We start from the raw sequence: 20,957 nt of genomic DNA, 5'->3' as shown, positions 1-20,957 counted from the left end.
CCTTTCAACATCATCTCACATGACTCCTTTGCCACCTACTACCAACTCTCACACCCTGCCCCAAAACGTATCACTCTCTTCTTTAACCAGAACTCTTGCTCTCCTATGTGCTGGTTGCCCACTATAGCTGATATCTTCTCCACATGGAAAACCCTTTTCTTCCCTTACCCTTTTCCTTTTAACTATAGCTACTCCTACTAACCTGGAAGGTCTCTTTGAAATGATTAAACTCTGTTAAATCACTTTCCCTAGAAGTGTCTGATTGTTGAAGCAGTTTTTTGGGGGAAATGCTCTAAGGGGAATGAAAATGACAGAAACAAGATAGAGCAGGAGATACAAGTTGTAACAAATGAGGGTTGGGGGTGCCAGCTGGCATATAATGTCCTCTGGTCCCACCAGGAAGCAATAAAACAGAAATTGCAACATGGAGTTCATTTCACTTTGGGGCACTGGGGCTGTTCCTGTGGACCTCAATGGAAAAGTGGGGGTCGAGGAACCAACAATGGCTACTGCCATCCTGAACTGACTCTGACTTCCGGGTGCCTCTCCAATATACTCCAATAGCACCCTGCGCTACACTATCCTATGACCCACAGGGGTGATTCCCAGGGTGGCAAGGATCACTGCTATGTATTATTAATGGCCTGATCTACAGCCTCACACGTGGTAGGCACGCAATAAAGATTGTTAATGTTCAACTGAGAGGAAGTTAAAGTCCCATAACAGAAATTTTTCAATAGGAAATTTCTTTTGAAGCAGTTTACACTGTAAAATGTCAAGCTATTTGTACTTGTTTGCATGCAGTTACAAACCATCTGCTTCACTGAGGTGGAGAAAAGAGAAAGAATGTTGATGTTCACATGCATTTTATAAGAATCCCTTGGACAGGTGTGATTTTGCTCCATACTGTACCTACCCAAAAGTTGCTCTTCAGTTTCTTATGAATTAAACACAAAACATTTGTTTTGTTGGTGAAATCTTCAGGAAGCTGAATAGTTTGTCATTTGGGCTGTTACAAAACTTTCAGAGAGGAAAGCAAAGCATTTGCAAGTAAAATGAACAGGAAACTGCTAATTAGGAATCCCCAAACAACAATATGTTTTCTCAGGAACAGCATCACATTTTTTAAAAAGATAAGTAATAATAAAAATAATAATAAAGTTTGTGGGTGAATAGTTCCCAAAAGATACACATGAAAAAGCATGATAAATGACGTTAGTATAAATAGTAAAGGATTGGGTCTGCATAGGCATTATGATGCTTTCTGTGTTGAATTGGACAGAGTCCCAAAGAGAAGCTGACTTGCATGTCTGCATGAATAAATTCCTAATTAGCTGTCCAGTCCTGAAGCTTTTACATTCTACAAATAGCTTGATCGCTGGTCTGGACTAGACAGGCAATTTTAGCCAAGGAATACTTAAAAATTGTAAAACCAAACATTATTGAAGACCATGTTCAAAATAAAAATCTTTATCCCAAATACCTGCACTGAAAATTATATATAAACATTCAAACTTCTTTAGAGACAGTCTTTTTTCAGTCCTAACATTTCTTTTAAATGAAATAACCATCATTAATAATCCATGAGTTTTCCTTCCAGATTTTTCTGCAGTTGCTATATTAAGAATAGGTAGGATTGATCTTTACCTTATATTTATCTTCAGTTACTCAGCAGTCTACTAGGATCAGTATTTAGAAAGCCCAAAACAGTCATTATTATGAAGAATTCAATATTATTATATTTTGTATATGTTTATGAAAGAATGGTGATCTTAAAACACTTCACCTCCTGACTGTTAAAGATCCAAATGTGTTTAAATAATTAATTTCCATTGGTGATACTAAATAGCTAAGGAGGATGTGATCAATGCTTTTCTTCCGGAAATAGGCAATACTTAAAATTCCATCTGTGTTAAAGGCTTCATCCATTTGAAATACAAAATTCATTTTATAGAAGGTGCTCTGTATATCAAAATAGAATTCTATCATATATCAAAACTGCTCTAAAATCTTCATCCAAATGAGAATCTCAGCAACATTTCTATAATATGATTTGTAATATCATGCTATCTGAACCCCTTGTGATGAAAATGTTACTCTTTACTATTAAAAAAAAAACCTCTAAAAATCTTAGGGGGGGGGAACAATAATTATTTCAAAAAATAATTGTGGTGCCCTAAGATAAGGTTCTCATACTTGAAAGACATCATCATCTGGAAGCCTTGTTAAGACATAGAATCCAGGCCCCAACTACTGGAATTTCTGATTTACTAGAGGTCCAGGGTTTAGGGACTGAGACTCTGAGAACCACACACTGGGAACTACTGAACATAAGGTTTATGAAATAAAAATATATTTAAAAATCAAGTTCTTAAAAGTTTTTTATTATCTCCTTCTGGGATTATCAAGTTGCATTTCTCCTGAAGATCTTCATGTAATATAATTGGCATTTCCCTTAATCATCTTTATTCTTCACTAATGAATTAGATGACATACAATATACCTATTTTATTGTTTAAAAAATCTTTAAGGGAAAAGAAGAGTGATTAAATGGAAATAAGGCAAATCACCACAAATGTTTCAAAAAACAGAGGCAAATGTAACACTACCTATGACTACACAATTATATTCCTGAATATATGGTTTTATATTATGAAAATCAGATATAAAATAATAATTTCTATGTAATTTCCAAATGCCATCGCTTGTGTTTTCAGTATCTGGTTAACTTTTTTTTTCTTTTTAATTATACCACCCCTATTGTCTCTATACTACAGTACTAATGAATTTAAGTTTATGACACACTTCACTTTAAAATGTAATACACCATTTCCTGATAGACCCATGTGCTCTAATAAAAAACTATAGGAACATTAATTTTTTTAAAAAAAGAGTAGTTATCACCAGTGATGAAGTGCTCTCCTTATCCTTAGCCATCTCCAGATATGGTATGGGTACCACATGGTTTTGGTTTTGTCTCACAGGGGTTGGTAAAGCAGTTTTCAGTCAGTTCTAATCCACTACTGGGCTGACTTTCAGGGTAGCAACCATCAACATTCTTTAAGTTCTATACAATTCATTTCTCAAATAATTATAAACAACACTAAAAACATTTAAAATTTGTTATTTACTTTAATTTTATTTGCCAATTTGCTTAAGTTTTATTTAAAATGCATTTACATTTAAATATATTGTTCTTAAACAAGATATCTTTCTGAATTTTATACAAATGACAATTTTCCCATCACATAACAAGAATGATTTGATTTTATTTTTAATTGTTTTTTAAAAGTACATGGTAAAAAAAATTATGAAAGCATATAGAAAAATGATCGATTTTTACTCATAAACTTATCATCCAACTCTCTTCTTCCATAGTTATTTCAATATAACTACCTATAGAGCTACCTCTTTTTAAAACTCAAAAGGTATATTACATTATTAAACCATAATTATTTGCCTACTAAAGAACATTTTGGCTATTCCTATCTTATGTTAATGTAAACTATGTTGAATGATTTCTACAAGTGAAATAGGTGGTTCAAATGTCATATGCCTTTGAAATACTGATACATTTTGCCCAGTTGCCCTCTGAAAACACAGAAATAATTTTATCTCTTATTGGGATATAGAAATACCTTTGCCTTCATGCTTTGGACAATGCCCTGGATTTTAAAATTTCATGACATTTGCCATAATAATAAGCAAAAAAATACTTATTGGATTTTTATTCAATTGCATTTATTTGATTTGTTAGAAATTCTTTAATTTGGTTTGTGTAGGGGCAAAGGGAAATTTCCTCTATGCCTTCTGAATGTTTGCTGGAATAAACTGACAAAGAAAGTTTAATTGGAGAAAAGACACACAAATTTATAATGAGCATGGAGACAACCACATAATTTAATTAAACACTAGCCCAAGGAGATTCCAAAACTTATATACCCCTTTTTCTGTAGGGGATGGGGAGAATAGGAATGTATGCAATACCTAGGAGGAACAATAAATGATTTTTAGGGGAATCCTATCAACTTGGGAAACACACAATGTCTGGCACAAAGTCCATTTAGCCTGGAGAACAGGCACTGGCTTCAAAATCATTCTCTTTGGAGTACTGAATGGAAGCTAAATAAAAGACAATGGTGTGTGACAAAAGTCTGTCCAGGTATGTTAGTCAATTTCAGTCCTTCTTCTTGTTTAGTCTCCTCTGATTAGTTCCTGACACAGAATTAAAAAAAAAAAAAACAACAACTCTTAAGTATGGATTTCTATAGCTTGAATGTTTGTCTCCCCCCAAATGCATGTTGAAATTGCCACTGTAAATATAGTAAGAGATATGACTGTTACAGGACTGTTAAGAGGCAATTAGGCCAGGAGGGCTCTGCCTTTGTGAGTAGGATTAATTCCACTGTAAATGAGAGAATTCTGCCCCCTTTTCCTTTTACCCTTCTGCTAGGTGATGATTTCTGCCATGTGAGGATGTAGAAAGAAAGCTCTCTGCAATACCAGTATCCTAATCTTGGACTTTTCAGCATCCAGAGCTATGGGGAAATAAATTTATTTTCTTCACAATTTATCCAGTCTTAGATATTCCGGTATAGAAATAAAAAACAAAAGATCTGAGTGATAGTAGCATTTTATATTCTACTGAGGTGATTCTGGGTGGGTTCTGGATGGGACCAGTCATGAGAAAGATCAAGTCATGATTAGAAACTGGAACCTTCATCCATACCCCCTGATGCTTCAGGGAGTAGACCCTCCATAAAAATCCCCAAAGTACAGATTTCTAAGAGTTTTCCAGGTTCCAGAGAATGTGGAAGTGCAGGGTAGGCGGGGTGCCCCAGAGAGCCACAGAAGACTACATTCCTTCCTCCACATATTGCTCTATGCATTTCTCCCATTTGACTGTTCCTAGGTTGCATCTTTTTAAATAAAAGGATAAAAAGTAAGTAAAGTGTTCCCCTAAATTCTGTACATTATTCTAGAAAATGATAAAATTCAAGAATGGGATTGTAAGAACCTGCAATGTGTAGCCAAGTCATACAGAAGCTATAGGTAATTGTGAACCTACTACTTTTTTTAGATTGGCATCTAAAGTAGGGAGTAGTCCTCTGGGACAAAGCCCTTAACCCCAGGGGTCTGTGACAATTCGGATTATGTCAGACTGAACAGAATTGTAGGACATGCAGTGTCTGAAGAGCACTAGAGAATCTTGTAGTGTGGGACACACCCCTATATTTAGTCACTGAAGTTTTCTGTATTGCCTATGAGCATAAAGGAAAAAAAGAAAGTTTGTTTTTTCCTATCTTACAGTTTGAAAACTCCAATGACCTCTCAAAGTTCCTAGAATGAAATCCAGACTTCTTCCCTGACTCATGTGATCCAACATTTGCCCCATCTACAATCTCATTCCAGACAATCCACATCATTCTGCTCTGCACATGCTGATCTCCCTTCTGTTCCTCAGACAAACAAAGCATGATGTTCTCTGTAGTTGGAATGCTCACATCTTCCCTTATGTTCAGCTTAAATGTGATTTCTTTTTAGAGAAGTTTTCCCTGGATACCTCATCTAACATAGCCTCCTCCTTTACCTCCACTCTAGAACATCAGCCCACAAGAGTGCAATCTGACACCTTGTTCATCACCCAGAGCATTACTTATAATGATTCATTTTATTTAGCTCAGCTAAGCAACTGTACTCAGGAGTTTGGTCAAATAACAGTCTATATGTTGCTGTGAAGACTTGTTTTTAGGTTTGATCAACATTTACATTAGTAGACATGGTATAAAGAATATTACTCTCCATAATGTGGGTGAGCCTCATCTAATCAGCTAAATGCCTTTGGAGAAAAGGCAACGGTCCCCAGAAAATAAAGAAATTCTACCCCTAAACTATCTTTAGACTCAACAGTGCAACATGAACCCTTACTGGAATTTCTAGCCTACAAGCTTCCCTGAAGATTTTGAAGTATCCAGGTCCTGCAATTACATGAGCTAATTCCTTAAAGTAGCTCCCTGTCTCTCTCTCTGTCTAGCTAGCTAGCTAGCTAAATATTTTTGTTTGATACAAGATAAGCTAAACTCATTTATGCTGAAATCTTGTGATGTTAAAAAAGTCTATATTCTGTCTAGAGTAATTCAAAACAATCCATATATATTTATGTGTGTGTATATACATACACACATATATCTCTGTGTGTGTGTGTATAGACACACACACACACACACACATATACGTGTATGTGTTATAAATTGTTTAAATCATGAATGTGCCCCCAAAGTCCATATTGTAAAGACTTGGTCCACAGATGTGCTACTGGGAGTGTCAGAACCTACTTTTAAGAGGTGGGGCCTTGTGAGAGGTCTTCAGGTCATTGGGAGTATGCCCATGAAAGGGTTGGTGGCACCTTAGCCCCTTTTCTCTTTCCCTTCTTCATTTCCCAGCCATGAGGTGGGTAGTTTGCTTCCACCTTAATGTGTTTCTCTGCACAGACACAAAGCAGTGGGGCTAATCATAACTGAAAGCTCCAAAACTGTGAGCCAAAGTAAACTGTTTCCTTCATAAATTGATGTATCTCAGCCATTTGTCTCAGTGATGGAAAGTTGACTAACACTATATTTGTATGTGTATAACAATATGTATGCATGAGTAGGAATATAGATGTACATAATATGCATATTTATCCACATATATATAAAACAAAAAGATTTCAGAACAATGGGAGAGAATCAATCACGCACACATTTGAGAGAGAGAGGAGAGGCACAGCCGTTTTTCTGATCAATAACTAACATGCTATCCACAAAGGCACAGCAAGTCCTTTGACTCTGGGACTATCATCTTATAGCTCTTTCTAGCCCACAGAGTATCATCACTTACGTCTGTAGAAAAACGTATTTCAATATGATAAGCATGATGTCAAATTCAATAGTCATGACACAATTCCAAGCCAACAGTTTCATATACATTTTAATACTTAGCAATACTTTGTATATTTAAATATGTCATGCTCACTAGACACATTTAAAGTAAATGGGTTTATTTTGTATCAAACAAAAGTACATTATATGTAGACAGAAAGTCATTTTAAGGGATTGACTCATGTATTTACAAGGGCTGAATATTCTAAAATCTTCAGGGAAGCTTGGTAAGCTAGGTTTTTGATACAAAATAAGTTAAAACAAAACAAGTTTACTCTAACTTCTTACTGATTTAATGATTCAATCAATGAATCTAAAAATGTCTATATTCTACCTAGAATAATTTAAAATGACCCATATTTAATCCATACATATAATTGATTGTATTTTATATTTAATCTATGTAAACGAATATATTTGCAACATCACATACCCTACCAGCTGATAAACTACCAATAAGGCTTTAGATTATTAGGCAGAAGAGTTTTCTTGCTATCAAAATTACATAAAACGGGGCCCCAAAATGGACAACTTCGTACCAATTAAGGTATAGGTTGTCTGAGGATGATAAAGGGAACTCAAGAATCACAAGGCATTTCTTAAAATAGAAAGATGACTTTTTAATAGTAATAATAATACAGCCATATTATGTAAAAATAATCAAGCACTATGCTGAAGTGAGCAGAAATCATAATTTTATTTGTATATCCCCTTCTCCCAACCATTGTTTAGAGCTTTATTTGTAGAAAATGAACTGATTTTTAGGCTTTTTTTTTCAAAAGTGAGATCCATTTCTTTCATGATTCTGAGATTCTTGAGTTTCTTACTCATTACCTCAAATATTTATAACATCCACCTTCTATGACTATGATCATATAAAATTGTTTAAAGATGTGACTTTGAAAATGGATAAATGAACACAAAAAATAATTTCTATTCATCTGTTCCCCTAAGAATACAAATAAATAAAATATATCTCACTTCAGAGTAGTCATGGGGAAATAAAAATTTAGAAAAAGAAAATATATAATTATGCTACTTGTGCAAGCCAAAATATACCATAGTACACATTTTACTCTTATTAATGTGCAAGTAATTTCAAACCAGATTTCTGAAACTTTTTTAACAATATCTATCAGTTTATTGATTTAGCTGATTATTTACTTATTTTGAGAAATGTATCAGAGAACAAGCATTTGACAATTAGGCAATAAAACTTGCTCATAATTGGTAAGCTATTTTTAGGAATTAAACTAGAATACACTGGAGTCTATTTTAAGAAAAGAAATATGAATAAATGACTATTCTTTTTTCATTTCTCTTCTAGTAGTTTACTTAAAATGTAATAAATCATTCCATGATAAATTTATAGACTATAATATGACAATTCAGGAACTAATAATCAAAGAAAAAATATTTACATCCATTTTACTGACAAGGGAATAGCTTTTCAGACAGAAGCCCAAAATAAAAACAAGTGCTAAATAATAAACTCTCTGACTAAAGTAAGATTTGGCATCCTGGAGTCCTTTAAGGTTGCTGATGTTTTGCAATAACACAATCTGGAAGTCACAATCTATGGAACTGCAATGAAATCCATACCCCCACAGATAACAACTTCTGTGCTAAACAGACGGGAAAATGTCCTTTAGGTTTCCACTTCAGTGAACTTTCATCTTGCCGTCTTATATCTTTTTATTTTCCTCTGCTAGATGCCTTGTACAAGCATGTAACAAGCTAAAAATAGTCCACTTGTACAGAGTCAATATGGGGAGAAACTGAGCAGGCACATGGTGATGGCTGGTGTTCAACCTCATTTTGTTCTAGGGACCCTGTTTATAATACACATTTGCTTCAAAAATTCAGTGGATGAGAGGAAGTGACAATGAATACAGCGGCCTTAGAACTGTCATGTCATCCAAAACAATCTGTCGTATGATGCACTGAAATTTAGCATGGCTGAAGAGATTTGTTTCCAGTCAACTGATGGTTCATTTGTATCAACTGTAAGCCTGACCAGCGATTCATTCCTCAACTACTACTCAGGAACAAAAGTTTTCTTTTGATTTCTGTAATGCTTTGTCTTTGTATCTTAACTTTAAGTTCTCCCATGACAAATATGATTTATTGATTGTACAAGACAGAACATCCCTGCACAGTTGCAGTATTTGATGAACTGCCTATTAAGATAGATTTTCCCTACTTCTAGGCCTAATGAGATAAACTTCTGGTGTATTAATAAAGGATTATCTCTTACTCTCAACCCCAAGTCCCTAATATTGATTTTTGTTATCTCATAAACTAACCTTTGCACATAATTGTTTTCCCAATGGAATAGAATCCATCCAGTGAAAAGAGACATTCAGTACAAGAGAGAAAATGTATGTATCTTGTTTAATCATAACATGATTTAACAATTATTGAATGTTTACTATGTGACAGCTAGTATTCTAAGTTTTTTATGTAAATAATTCTTTTTATCTTCAAATACTAGGTAAGCATTGCTTCAACCATATTTTAAAAATAAGAAAACTCATACACTTAAAGTTTAATAAATATACCTAAATTTATATTAGTAGTAAGTGGCTAATCTTTATCGAGAACCTTGGTACCTTGGCTCTTGAACCAATGAGTTTCATCAGCTTTCTGAATGAATGGGTATACTATAGTGAATGAGAGAAGAGTTCATTCTAAGTAGTTAGAACATGATCATGAAGCTGAAATAAAGAGACCAGCAAGAAGGAGAAAACAACCTGAAAGATTTTGCACAAATGGAAATAATGTGGTATAGAGGCCTCCAAACTTGGAGCATTTCACTGAAGAATACATTTGCTCCTAATCTCTTTCTTGCTTCCAAGTTTTTTGATTAAAATTGTATCTGATCTTAAACATCTTGTAAACTAATCACATCTGAATTTGTTCATGATTTGTCTCATCTATATTCTGTTCTATATAGGAGATAAGCATAGGTCTGTCTTTTCCATCACTGTAACCCCACCGTCTAGAACAGTGTATGTGACAGAGTAGATACCCAACAAGTTGATTTTATTATGCTTCCCTATGTTTTTATACTTATTATTTTCTTAGAGTTTTCAAACATAACAAATACACAGAGAATACTACAACAAACATCCCTGGACCATCTTAGAGCCTCAGTGATTAACCACTCAGAAAACCTTGTTTCTTATGGAGGATGACTCTCTTCCCCCCATTCACTGAATTATTTAAAAGTATTCTCAGACCTCATCTCATCTCATCCATAAATATTTCAGAGAAGTTATTTTACATTAAGGAAAGGAGATACATATCACATATTGCTTCTTTCATTAAAAACTTTGAAATCCCCTAAATCAAATGGAATGTCTTTCACAAAAAACTTGTGGGATTTTATGCCATTTTTATTTCAGAGTCTTCTTTGTTGTGCATATATTGTGAATATGTTTTCTACACATTTTTATATTCCAAATTCCTTAAAAATTGGGACAATATCTTACATAACTTTATGTTCCATTCAAAGTGTAATGTAGTTTCTTGAACACGAATCCAGTATTTTTGCTTGCCCCCCAACTACTTTGAAATACACATAAAAGGATGCAAAAAAAGTACTTTGTTTCCATCTCAGCTAAGAACAAAAAATAGATGGCACATATTCCCTCATCCTCCAAAGTGAGGTGCTAGGCATGAAAAGCAAATGACAGAAGCATGGTTTTTAGTTCCACAGCTTGACATTCACATTAACTATATGATAGATACTGAAAAGGTCAAATAGGAGAATTTATTTAAAGAAAGTTGTTTGGACTGCTATGGTATTCCCTCATTTGTTCATCCTAAGTGAAAGAGATTTGAAGAATCCTTAGATCTAGAAGGAACTCTGTAGTATACTTGTGGGAAGGAAGGAAGGAAGGAAGGAAGGAAGGAAGGAAGGAAGGAAGGAAGGAAGGAAGGAAGGAAGGGAGACAGACAGACACAGCAGAGAAGGGGCCAGGTTTCCAACAGACCATGTGGGAGATAAATAACCTACCAAAACATCTCAGCAGAAAGGGACCAAAAACTTACCATCAAATAAAGAAGTGCAAGGAAGAGTCATTGTCAACGTTGTACCCTCTAAAACCCTAAGGAAGCAACCCTTAACACCTGCCAAAAGAGGCATAAAAGAGATATCAAGAAAGTTTCTGTCAAAAGAGCCTTCTTTTGCCTCTTCTTTCTCCCATTCTTACTCCATTATGGATTGGATACTTTCATTACAGAATTTAACTTCATAAGATTAATCAGTAACCAAAGATCATTTTGACACTAACAGTAACAGTAACCAAAAATGTTCTGAGAACTGTCCATGATTCCATTCTATTGACAAATAGTCTTCTAGTAGATTTAATACCACAGATTTAATGCCTTTCTGAGTACAGATCTCTGAGTATAATAATTACATGCCTAACAATGAGATAAGTGATTGGGCTGAGGTTATAGCTCAATAACAGAGCATTTGCCTACCCTACGTGAGGCCCAGATTTAATCCACAGTATAGCCAGAAAATTTTTTTAAAAAAGGAATACCAAGTCCCATTAAAAGAAAGGATTCAAAAGAAATGTCTAAGTTTGGAAGATGAGATAGCATGCAATTTATTGACCAATTAATGTAGCATTTCAGAAAGGCCAAAATATATATATTAGCCTGAGAAGGATGGGTTGTTTCCTAGGTTTCAACAGCAGTTAGGAGTGTCAGTATTTGGAGCAAAGTTGGTAAATGTACATTGCCCTGTTAACATCTTCTATATTGTTGGCTAGAGACCCAAACCATGGGATAGCTACTTCAGAGATTGCCATTTAAATAAGAATTATCTGCCAAGAAAGTATTCTAGAGTAAGGCAGAGAGAGAGGCTTCCAGTGGTACATAGTGCATAGCCATGAATCCTTGAGATTTATTTTTTGTTCATTCCCAATCTCATATATCAGCTGCACTTGTATTTGTCCAGTTGGGCCTAGAGTGTAGACTCTGCAATGCAAGGATTCCCACAGTCCCTTTCAATATATCTAAAACTACCTTTTAATTTCTGCCACCAAAGAACTGAAGTATCTCAATTCTTTCCTTACTGAAGATCATAAACTCAGACTTTCTACTTTGGGCAAGCGTTTGTACTTTTATTCACCCCCAACCCCAGTGCTTCATCTTTTTTGTTTGGGAAAATCCCAGCCCAATATGTTTTTAGTTCAAAACAGTTGATACTAGTAGTGTTTTCTAGACTTTGGTTTCACAAAAAAATCAATGGAAGTACATTCTATACATGATCTTAAAGTTAAATCAGAAAAGAAAAAGAAAAAACCTCCCATTCAAATTTAGCCACAGGTAGAAACTTTAATGATTCATTTCTCTTATTCTATTTGTCCTCTCAGATACCCAACTTCACTTTAGAAACACATATTACATACTAAAGTATTATCGTAAAGCCACTTCTCAAAGCACCAAATCTCTTAGTTCTCACGAACACTTATAAAAATTCCATTTCCTCATAGTCTTCTTATCTTCAAAAAAATTACTCAGAGGGGCTGGGGATATGGCTCAAGTGGTAACGATCTCGTCTGGCATGCGTGGGGCAGTATCACATAAATAAAAATAGAGATGTTGTGTCCACCGAAAAACTGAAAAATAAATATTAAAAAATTCTCTCTCTCTCTCTCTCTCTCTCTCTCTCTCTCTCTCTCTCTCTTTCTCTCTTTTCTCCTCTCTCTCTGTTTAAAAAAATTACTGAGATATTCAATGATATTAATTGTTTTTAGCCTCTCAGATAATACAGGAGTTATATTTTTAAAGAAATTATAATAGATAAAAGAAAGAAAATATAAATCATATAAATGCAAAAAGTATTATAGTGGCCTTGCTGTACTTAGGAGTAAAAATAAAACACAAAGGCTGGGTTGAGGCTCAGTGGTACAACTCTTGCCTAGCACATGTGAGGCACTAGGTTTGATCTGTAGTACCACATAAAAATAAATAAATAAATAAGATAAAGGTATTGTGTCCAACTACAACAATAACAACAACAAATTTAGGAACACAAATAAAGGGATTCATTTCTCTAGGACTCAAGTTAAAGTGGGAGTTTGAAAAGCTGTATATACAGTTACATGGGGAAAATAAAGTAGTTGAAAATTATTCTGTCAATATTGGGAATTTTAAGCTCCATAGTAAATTGCTGATAAATGAAAGGAGACATCTCCAAATCACATTTTTTGAGTAACCTCTAATTTTGGACTAAATACAATGGGGCATAGATATGAAAACACTATTGGGAAGGTAATTTTCAACAATATTAGAAAACCCGATTTGATAGGTAGAATGTGAAAGTAAAACAAATAGGAAGCAGATGGTGTTTAAGATGTGAAAAACATATTGCTTTTGCACAGAAAACACAGCAAAAACAACTAGTTGTTACATTAATAAAATAGAAAAATCCTGAAAACTGATTCTTCTAAAAATGAAGTTCCTAACATTTGAAAACTAGGCCACACCTTTAAAAAGGAAAAACAAAATTGAATGCTGTAAGATCAGGAAAAAGGGGGGAAAATAAGATTGAAAGTAAAGTGGCTTTCAAATTACATAATAAGTAAAAAGGGAAATTGAAAAAATAGAAAAAGTGGCCAGGGAAAATTCCATTGACTGGGTAGAGTGGAAACTGGTAATAGGTAAGTACAAAATTTCAGACAGTTCTGTTTTTCTGTTTTTATCGGGTTTTAAAAATCCAATTATAATTATTTGAGAAAAGGGATCACATTATAAAAGCTAAAAAAAGTGGATTATGAAAGAAGCATTAACTAAATCAAGATGAAGTGGAAATATTATGACATTAATTTTACAAGAGTACTTAACAGCTATTGACTAGTTTAAGAGTTGTTGTGGAGATCATAAATTCCTGGCGATTGAAGGAGAATTACTAGATTATCTGTCTATTAATCAAAAAGGAAAAGGAAGTTCTGGTAATTAAGAAGCTGTCACCTGAACTTCAATGCCCAGAGAGAGGAGTACAAATCATGGAACAATCAATTTGCAGTCACACAGAACTGAGAGCAGAGTAGGGACTGACAAGTCTTTCAAAGAACAATCTCCTTTCATGCTAAATAAACAGAGGGGGTTGATAAGAGGGACCTCAGGAGATAAAGACTATGTGGATTTCAGTAAAAAATTTCATCTTAAAATTGTTTGAACTGTTGACCTTGGTGTTGCCATACAGTGTATGTATAATTCAGTCATTAACATCAGTTGAATTAAAACAGATTCTGCTTCAGAAATTAAACTTGCTTTATACACTATACATATTTGAGATGTTTTCATCTACAAGCACAAAGGAATTTCACCTCTTTTGATGAGCACATCGGTGATTTCCCCCAGTTTTTACAGGACTGTAATGATATTGAAACAGTCTCTGTGCTTCTCCTACTCTTTGAGGCAGCACATCTGTGCACATAAATAATCTTATCAACCACCTCCTAAAAAATGCCTGCAGGAGAAGAAAGCTTGCCAAAATAATCACTCTGCTCTTATAATGAATGATAAACTCAATCTTGGCAACCAATTTAGCCATTGATGTGCTTGGTGTAATTTTCCAGGATGAACTTCAGTATTATAACCCACTATAAAAAGGAAAATAGTCTATGTACATTCACTTGGCATCCATTTTCTCAAAATTGAATGGCATTATTTACCTTATCTAACTATACATTCTCTGAAATGAATATCTTATATGAGGATCACATTTAGCTTTTCACTCCTGCTCACTGCTATACTTCATTTTTTCTCAAGGAGAAAATGGTTAAAGATTTTACACTGCTATAGTCTTCTGGACTCAGCTTCATATAGGAATGTTCTTAGGTAAAGTCAGTAGATCAAAATTGAACCATATCCATTACTGCTTTGACACAACAAGGTCACAAGTCATGGAAATCTAGTAGAAATTTAATGTATAAATAAATGGCACTGTAAGTAGTACTCTTTGCAAATGAATTCTTACTTTTTTGCAAAGAGTTATAAAAAAGAAAAAGAAAAGAAAACAATAATGTCCCATATAAAGATCCCCTTCTTGAATCGCTACAACACCTATTTTTATTAAAAATAAATATGTATGATAAAATTCTAAAATAAAACTCCACCCACAGGACTTTGTTCTAAATTTAGATTAACAATTTCCTGTAACCTTTCAGAAATAGTCTATGTAGAACAAATATTTGTATCCATTTTATTTATTTATTTAAGTATGCTGGTAAAAATTGATAGTATCTTGTTGCTAGCTACTTTTACTTAACAATTCAGAAAACATCATAACAACATTTATAATTATGCATAATTTCTGACTGCTACATTTATTTCATGCTGAATACACATAATCAATCAACCAATGTATGAATATTTAGATTTTACCATTGAGTTTGCACTAAAAAATGTCATTCTAAATTTACAATAAGAATTGAGTCAAAAATGGAATTATAATTAAATTTTTAAAAAGTCAAAGTAAACATGAAGATTTTTCAACAACAAATAAAAACGAAATATAGTCCAATCAACTCATTTTGGAGTATTAAAGTCTTGAAAGAATTAAACAAGCTAATGCTTATAAAACCCTTAGCTCACTGCTACAAAATAATCAGGGCTGAAATGCATTCATTTTGGAAAGAATCTAGTAAGAATGTAAAGTGTGTCTGTATCTGTTGGTTGCAAACCAAGGGGAGCAGAAATAGGTAGAGGACCCGTGAGATAGCCATGAAAATTAAAAAGAAGAAGAAAGAAGAAGAAGAAGAAGAAGAGGAGGAGGAGGAGGAGGAGGAGGAGGAGGAGGAGGAGGAGCAGGAGGAGGAGCAGGAGGAGGAGGAGGAGGAGGAGGAGGAAGAAAGGAAGGAAGGAAAACTGCCCACCAAGGCAATGAAATTAGAAGATTTTACTTGAAAATAGATGGACTCCATGTGAAGATGGTTCACAGAAACCTGGAATCTCTGTGCACTTGGAAGGGGCTAATAGACAGGAGGCTCAGGTATACAGGAAAGGAAAGGCATGAGCTTCCACCAGGACAACTAGTTGGTCTCTAAGTTGGAAATACTATCTCTCCAAAAATTTTAGTAAAATCATGGATTTCTCCAGTAGTATTTCCTGTCACATAAATCTCAGACCAACTAGCAAGAAAAGTATGAGGAAAATGGAAACTAAAATTCTTACAGCTATAGATTTGGATGATGTAATGTATTTAATATATTTACATTATATGCTTATTTTTTCATTAATCACTGTGGGAGTCTCATTAGTCCTTGTAGAAAAAATTATTAACACACATAAAATGTTTATCTGAAGTTTGAATAGTATGCAAAGAGAAAGCATAAAATATGATAGAAATGAATTACCCTAAACTAGAAATAGAAACAATATTGACATAACTACATTTAGAAGTAAAAGTCCCACACATGCTATGACTGCTCTCAGTAAAAGCCAAAGAAATATTTAGGAAATTCTTACATTCTAATGTCTAAGAAACATAATGAAAACATAGCACTAGCCATATTGGCCACATATTTCATTTAAACTTAAAATTATAGCTCTTGTCTTAAGGACCTTTTTCTGAGAACTTTAATAGTCTCTATGAGCTATTCATATATATACTGTAAATTAATTATTTGATATTTCAGGAATGTAACTTTTAACAATAATGAACATTATCACCCAGAAATGTGTAAATAGATTCTATTATATAAACTGACACTAAACTTGATCTTAGTATATATTTATCATAGTGTAATGAATTTTTTGAGGTATACCCAAATAAGCTCAAATGATAGATAATGCAGGAATGTCAAGAGGTGAAATGATGATTAGATTATGAAAGCTGTAACTTAATCAATGAATTAAGCTACTTGATCACTTATTAATATGAGTAGATTATTACGCCTTATGTAACAGTAGTCATGGTTAGAAACAGCTCACTGGAGTTGTAGCCTTGGGATTATATATCTTGTCCCTCAATCCTCCCGCACTCTTTGCTTCCCAGAGGCTATGAGGTGAGCAGATCTCCTCCACCAAGCCCTTCCACCCTGAAGTCCTACCTCACTCTGACCTATAGCAATAGAGTTGGCTGATCGTGGATCAAACCATGAGCCAAAATTAACTTTTCCTCCTTTAAATTGTTCTGGTCAGATATTTTGGTCACAGCAACAAAAAACTGACTAACACACATACTAAATTTAATTTGGTAAATAACATTTTAAATGAACTCATTGCTTTTCTGATAGCTGAATCACCTGTCTTCATAAGGAATATGTGTTTTTTTAAAGTAAGAAAGCATACCTAATCCTATATTCTTTTTTGTAGACTGTTCAAAATAAGCACAGTTTAACAGATACAAATCCAAAGTACACATTTTAATGAATAAAGTACATAAATAAAAAGTCTATTTTATTTTAGATTTTAAAATTCAAATATATTCTCAAAGTCTCATCATCCCACATTCTATTAAAGTCACCAGCATTGGCAAATCAAGGGACTAATTTCCAACCAGTTTTATTAACCATAGAGGGAAAATTTAAGACTTTCTCATCTTTAGGAGATTATTTGAGAGTATAATCAGTGATAAGAAGCCAAGGAGAAGAAGCTGTCAAAGATATTCCACATAGAGAGGGAAAAGGGTAAAAGTGGAATTTTACTCCTAAGTTTGAAAACAACTGACAGATACAAATAAACAATGCTTCAAACAGACATACATAAAAGTGCCCCCAATAATAAACATATGCTTTCTCTATCTTTTTTCCCTCTCTTAAACAGACCACTGTAAGAAGAAACCATTAAAACTACTGAGGCACATTTTCATATATCAATGAATTCTTGCATGGTATTTTCATTCTATTGAATTCCCTTATTTCTAATTGTCATGAAATTAAACTCAAAAAAAAGTGATAAAATGACTGGAGGATAAGTCATACTTAAAATAAAAGTAGGATTGTTGTATAATTTACAAGTAGGTGGAAATAAAAAGAGAACCTTTTTTAAAAAACTACAGAATATTATATTTTTAAAATGTCAAAAAGAATCAGATTTTCTTTGAACAAACTAAAGAGAAAGAATTACTCTCTAACTTGTGTGGCAAAGTTAAAACTGAAGTAATTCATTCAAGATTCAGGAAAAGAAAAGGAGGATGACAAGCAGTTATGTTTTCACAGACCATGAAACATAAAATACCTTTTTACTAGATCTTCTCCATTCCAGCAGGGCAGCCCATCCACAGCAGCTAATTCATTAACACAAAGCTGATCAGCCAGGCTGCCATAGAATGACCTGTACAGTCGAAGACTGTTGATAAATTCTCTGAAAGAACAAAGAAGACAATTAATCCTCCAAATCCATAATGACTGTTAACACAAATGACATATATTGTTGTATATAATGTTTAGAATGCAACATTTTTGTTTCTCACTCATTTTCACATATTTCAGATACTTTTCAAATAATCAGGAACAATATATTATCCTGAAAAAATAATACTAACATTCAAATTTATTCTTTGAATAAAATTTTTCACTTGGTATGAATATTATATAATTCCAGGTGCAAGACATTGTGAATACTCCATACCAGTGTTTGTTATCTGTCCGTCTCTCTCTCTCTCTCTCTCTCTCTCTCTCTCTCTCTCTCTCTCACACACACACACACACACACACACACACACACACACACACACTCATGTACCCTTCATTAACCTCCCTAAAGTCCTCACTAGCTGCTGGCATCAAAATTCAGTGATACTAATTATTTTCTTTTTCCATGAACAAAATGTCAGATGCTTACAACATGCTAATTAATTGCCTACTGATTAAAAGTTTATTAGACTTGGGTTATTTTCCTATCTGGATCTTCTCTTTGGTATCTAAGAATATAAACTAGTAAGTCTTTACTATGACCTAAAACCCCAGCTATATAAGATTTTTAGAAGCATGAAAACAAAAGTGATAAAGTAATTGGAGAGTTTAATATTTAATATGTTAAATGAAGTTTTTGTCCTCCCACATTACTTCCTGTCCTCCTAAAAATTATGAGAGAAAAAAAAAACAGAATAAAAATCCAGGTCCCGATATTTTTAATTTAGAAGGTCAAGACTTCTGAGTTGTAAAACCAAGACTTTGAAGTATAAAAAACTTGAGTCTTAGCATTTCAAAATATCAAGACCTAAAGAGATTAGCTCCATATTTTTGACATAAACAAATATTCTAGAAAAAGAAATGACAATCTCTATCCTGTTACAGAGAAGATATTCTCTGCACTAGAAGAGAGGAGCAGCAGAAGGAAACATTGGGAGGAAAGCAAACTACATTTCAACTGCTCATTCAATGGGATGAGCAGTTAAAATGTAGCAATTATGGAATCACATCCCCTTTGAAATATAAAATACATAGTTTCTTTGAAAATGAGATCAAACTGGAGTGATGCTAAGTTATAGCTGGAATAACCAATTTTGAAAAAATTAAATCTGATTTTGACAGCACTGTTGATTAACTGCATTAATTTTACAATTCTCTTTCTTTTTAGTTTTTAAATAACTATCAAAATTGTTGGAGTTGATATGTAGGAAGAATAAACATGATTTTTAAAAATGTAGCATGAGAAAACATATTTTCACATGATTAGAAGTTATCATAGCAAGAATTCATTTTAAACAAAACTTTATCAGATTAGTAACCACAAAATGACTATAAAAGGCATAAATCTCACTCAACTCTAACTTATGATTAATAAAAATTTTTATTTTCTTGATTTCACAGCAGTTATATTTTATATTACTACTTTAAGTCAGCTTCCTGTACTAGAAAATAAGTCCCTCTCTGATAGATATATCCTTAACTTAAATGCATGAAAAAATATCAATTATTTCACCCATGACAACATAATTATTTTTTTGAGAAAGTAACAATTACTTTTTGAATGGAAGGATTTGTGACTTCTGCCCTAAATTTTATTTACTATAAATGATCATTTGTTTTGCATCAAAATTTTTTTCTAGAAATGAAGAGGCCTGGCACAGATTGTTGAGAACTCAAAAATGATAGTATAAAGCTGAATACATATTTTTAATGGACCCCAACCCACCTACTCCAATCTTAGTGATAGTATCTAGATTCATTTCTCCCTTCACAACCAGCAGACACCAGGAGAGAAGCCTACATTTTTCTTTTCCTGTCCCCCTTTCCCAGTGCTATGCTGCCATAGCTTTAGTCCAAGCCCTTATTATCTTCTCTGTACTTATTGCACAGAGACTCCATATTTCCAACCCCAACCTCTTCCCACCTCCCATTCTCAATGAGAATCTCCTTCTAAAATTCAAAGGTAATATGCCATTGAGCCTGTCACTCACTTGTTAAAAGCCAATCAATGGCCATTCTCTAAGGCATGAAATCCAAACTTCTTAGAAAGGCATATTAAGATACTTTCTCATCTCAATTTCGGCAGTAACTAAAGCCATACTGTAGGTCCCATAAAAAAGGAAAGGTATCTGATATTCCCCCCAAATATCTTCATACCTTTGCACATATGCTTGCTCTGAATGGTAACTCAGAATATTTCTACTCATTCTATGAATAATCAGCTATCCTGTTTTTGTCACAAAATACTAAGCACGATTGGGTAACCAGCTCTGGGTATTTGGTGTGTGATACAATCCCAAGTGTTGGCACTAGGAATTCACTAGTAAACAAGACAGTCCCTGCTTTCTAAGAATATATACTTTGATGAAAATCCACAAGAATAATGTGGTTAGTACCAAGGTTTAGGCAGGAGAAGAATCAGGAAATATTTACAAACAAGGTAACACTTCAGTGTTCCACGCAAAACAAACAAAACAAAAACCAAAAAATCAGGATGGGCATTGCAAAATGTGGTTGCATTTAAAGACCAAAAAGAATCTATATGACAGGTAGAAAAAAATAATTGAATTGGTGCAATATAGAGAGAATAGAGGAAATAGAATACTAGTAGTCTTAGAGAGGACTACTGAAAGCCTTAACTACTGCCACAGAGCCA

General features: G+C 33.7%; 1 protein-coding gene across 4 annotated transcripts in view; it reads right to left on the bottom strand.

Annotated features, from left to right (window-relative positions):
• Positions 1 to 20,957, bottom strand: part of Gpc5 (glypican 5) — a 1,280,165-nt gene that overhangs the window by 977,751 nt on the left and 281,457 nt on the right. For all 4 annotated transcript variants that reach the window (XM_078016202.1, XM_078016204.1, XM_078016203.1 and 1 more), the window contains exon 5: positions 18,126 to 18,251. In XM_078016202.1, the coding sequence (XP_077872328.1) occupies positions 18,126 to 18,251 (126 nt within the window). The remainder of the gene's footprint in view (positions 1 to 18,125; positions 18,252 to 20,957) is intronic.

This window comes from Ictidomys tridecemlineatus, chromosome 6 (genome assembly GCF_052094955.1).
Source record: "Ictidomys tridecemlineatus isolate mIctTri1 chromosome 6, mIctTri1.hap1, whole genome shotgun sequence".
NCBI classification, from domain to species: domain Eukaryota; kingdom Metazoa; phylum Chordata; class Mammalia; order Rodentia; family Sciuridae; genus Ictidomys; species Ictidomys tridecemlineatus.
This window is presented reverse-complemented; position numbering and strand designations above follow the sequence as displayed.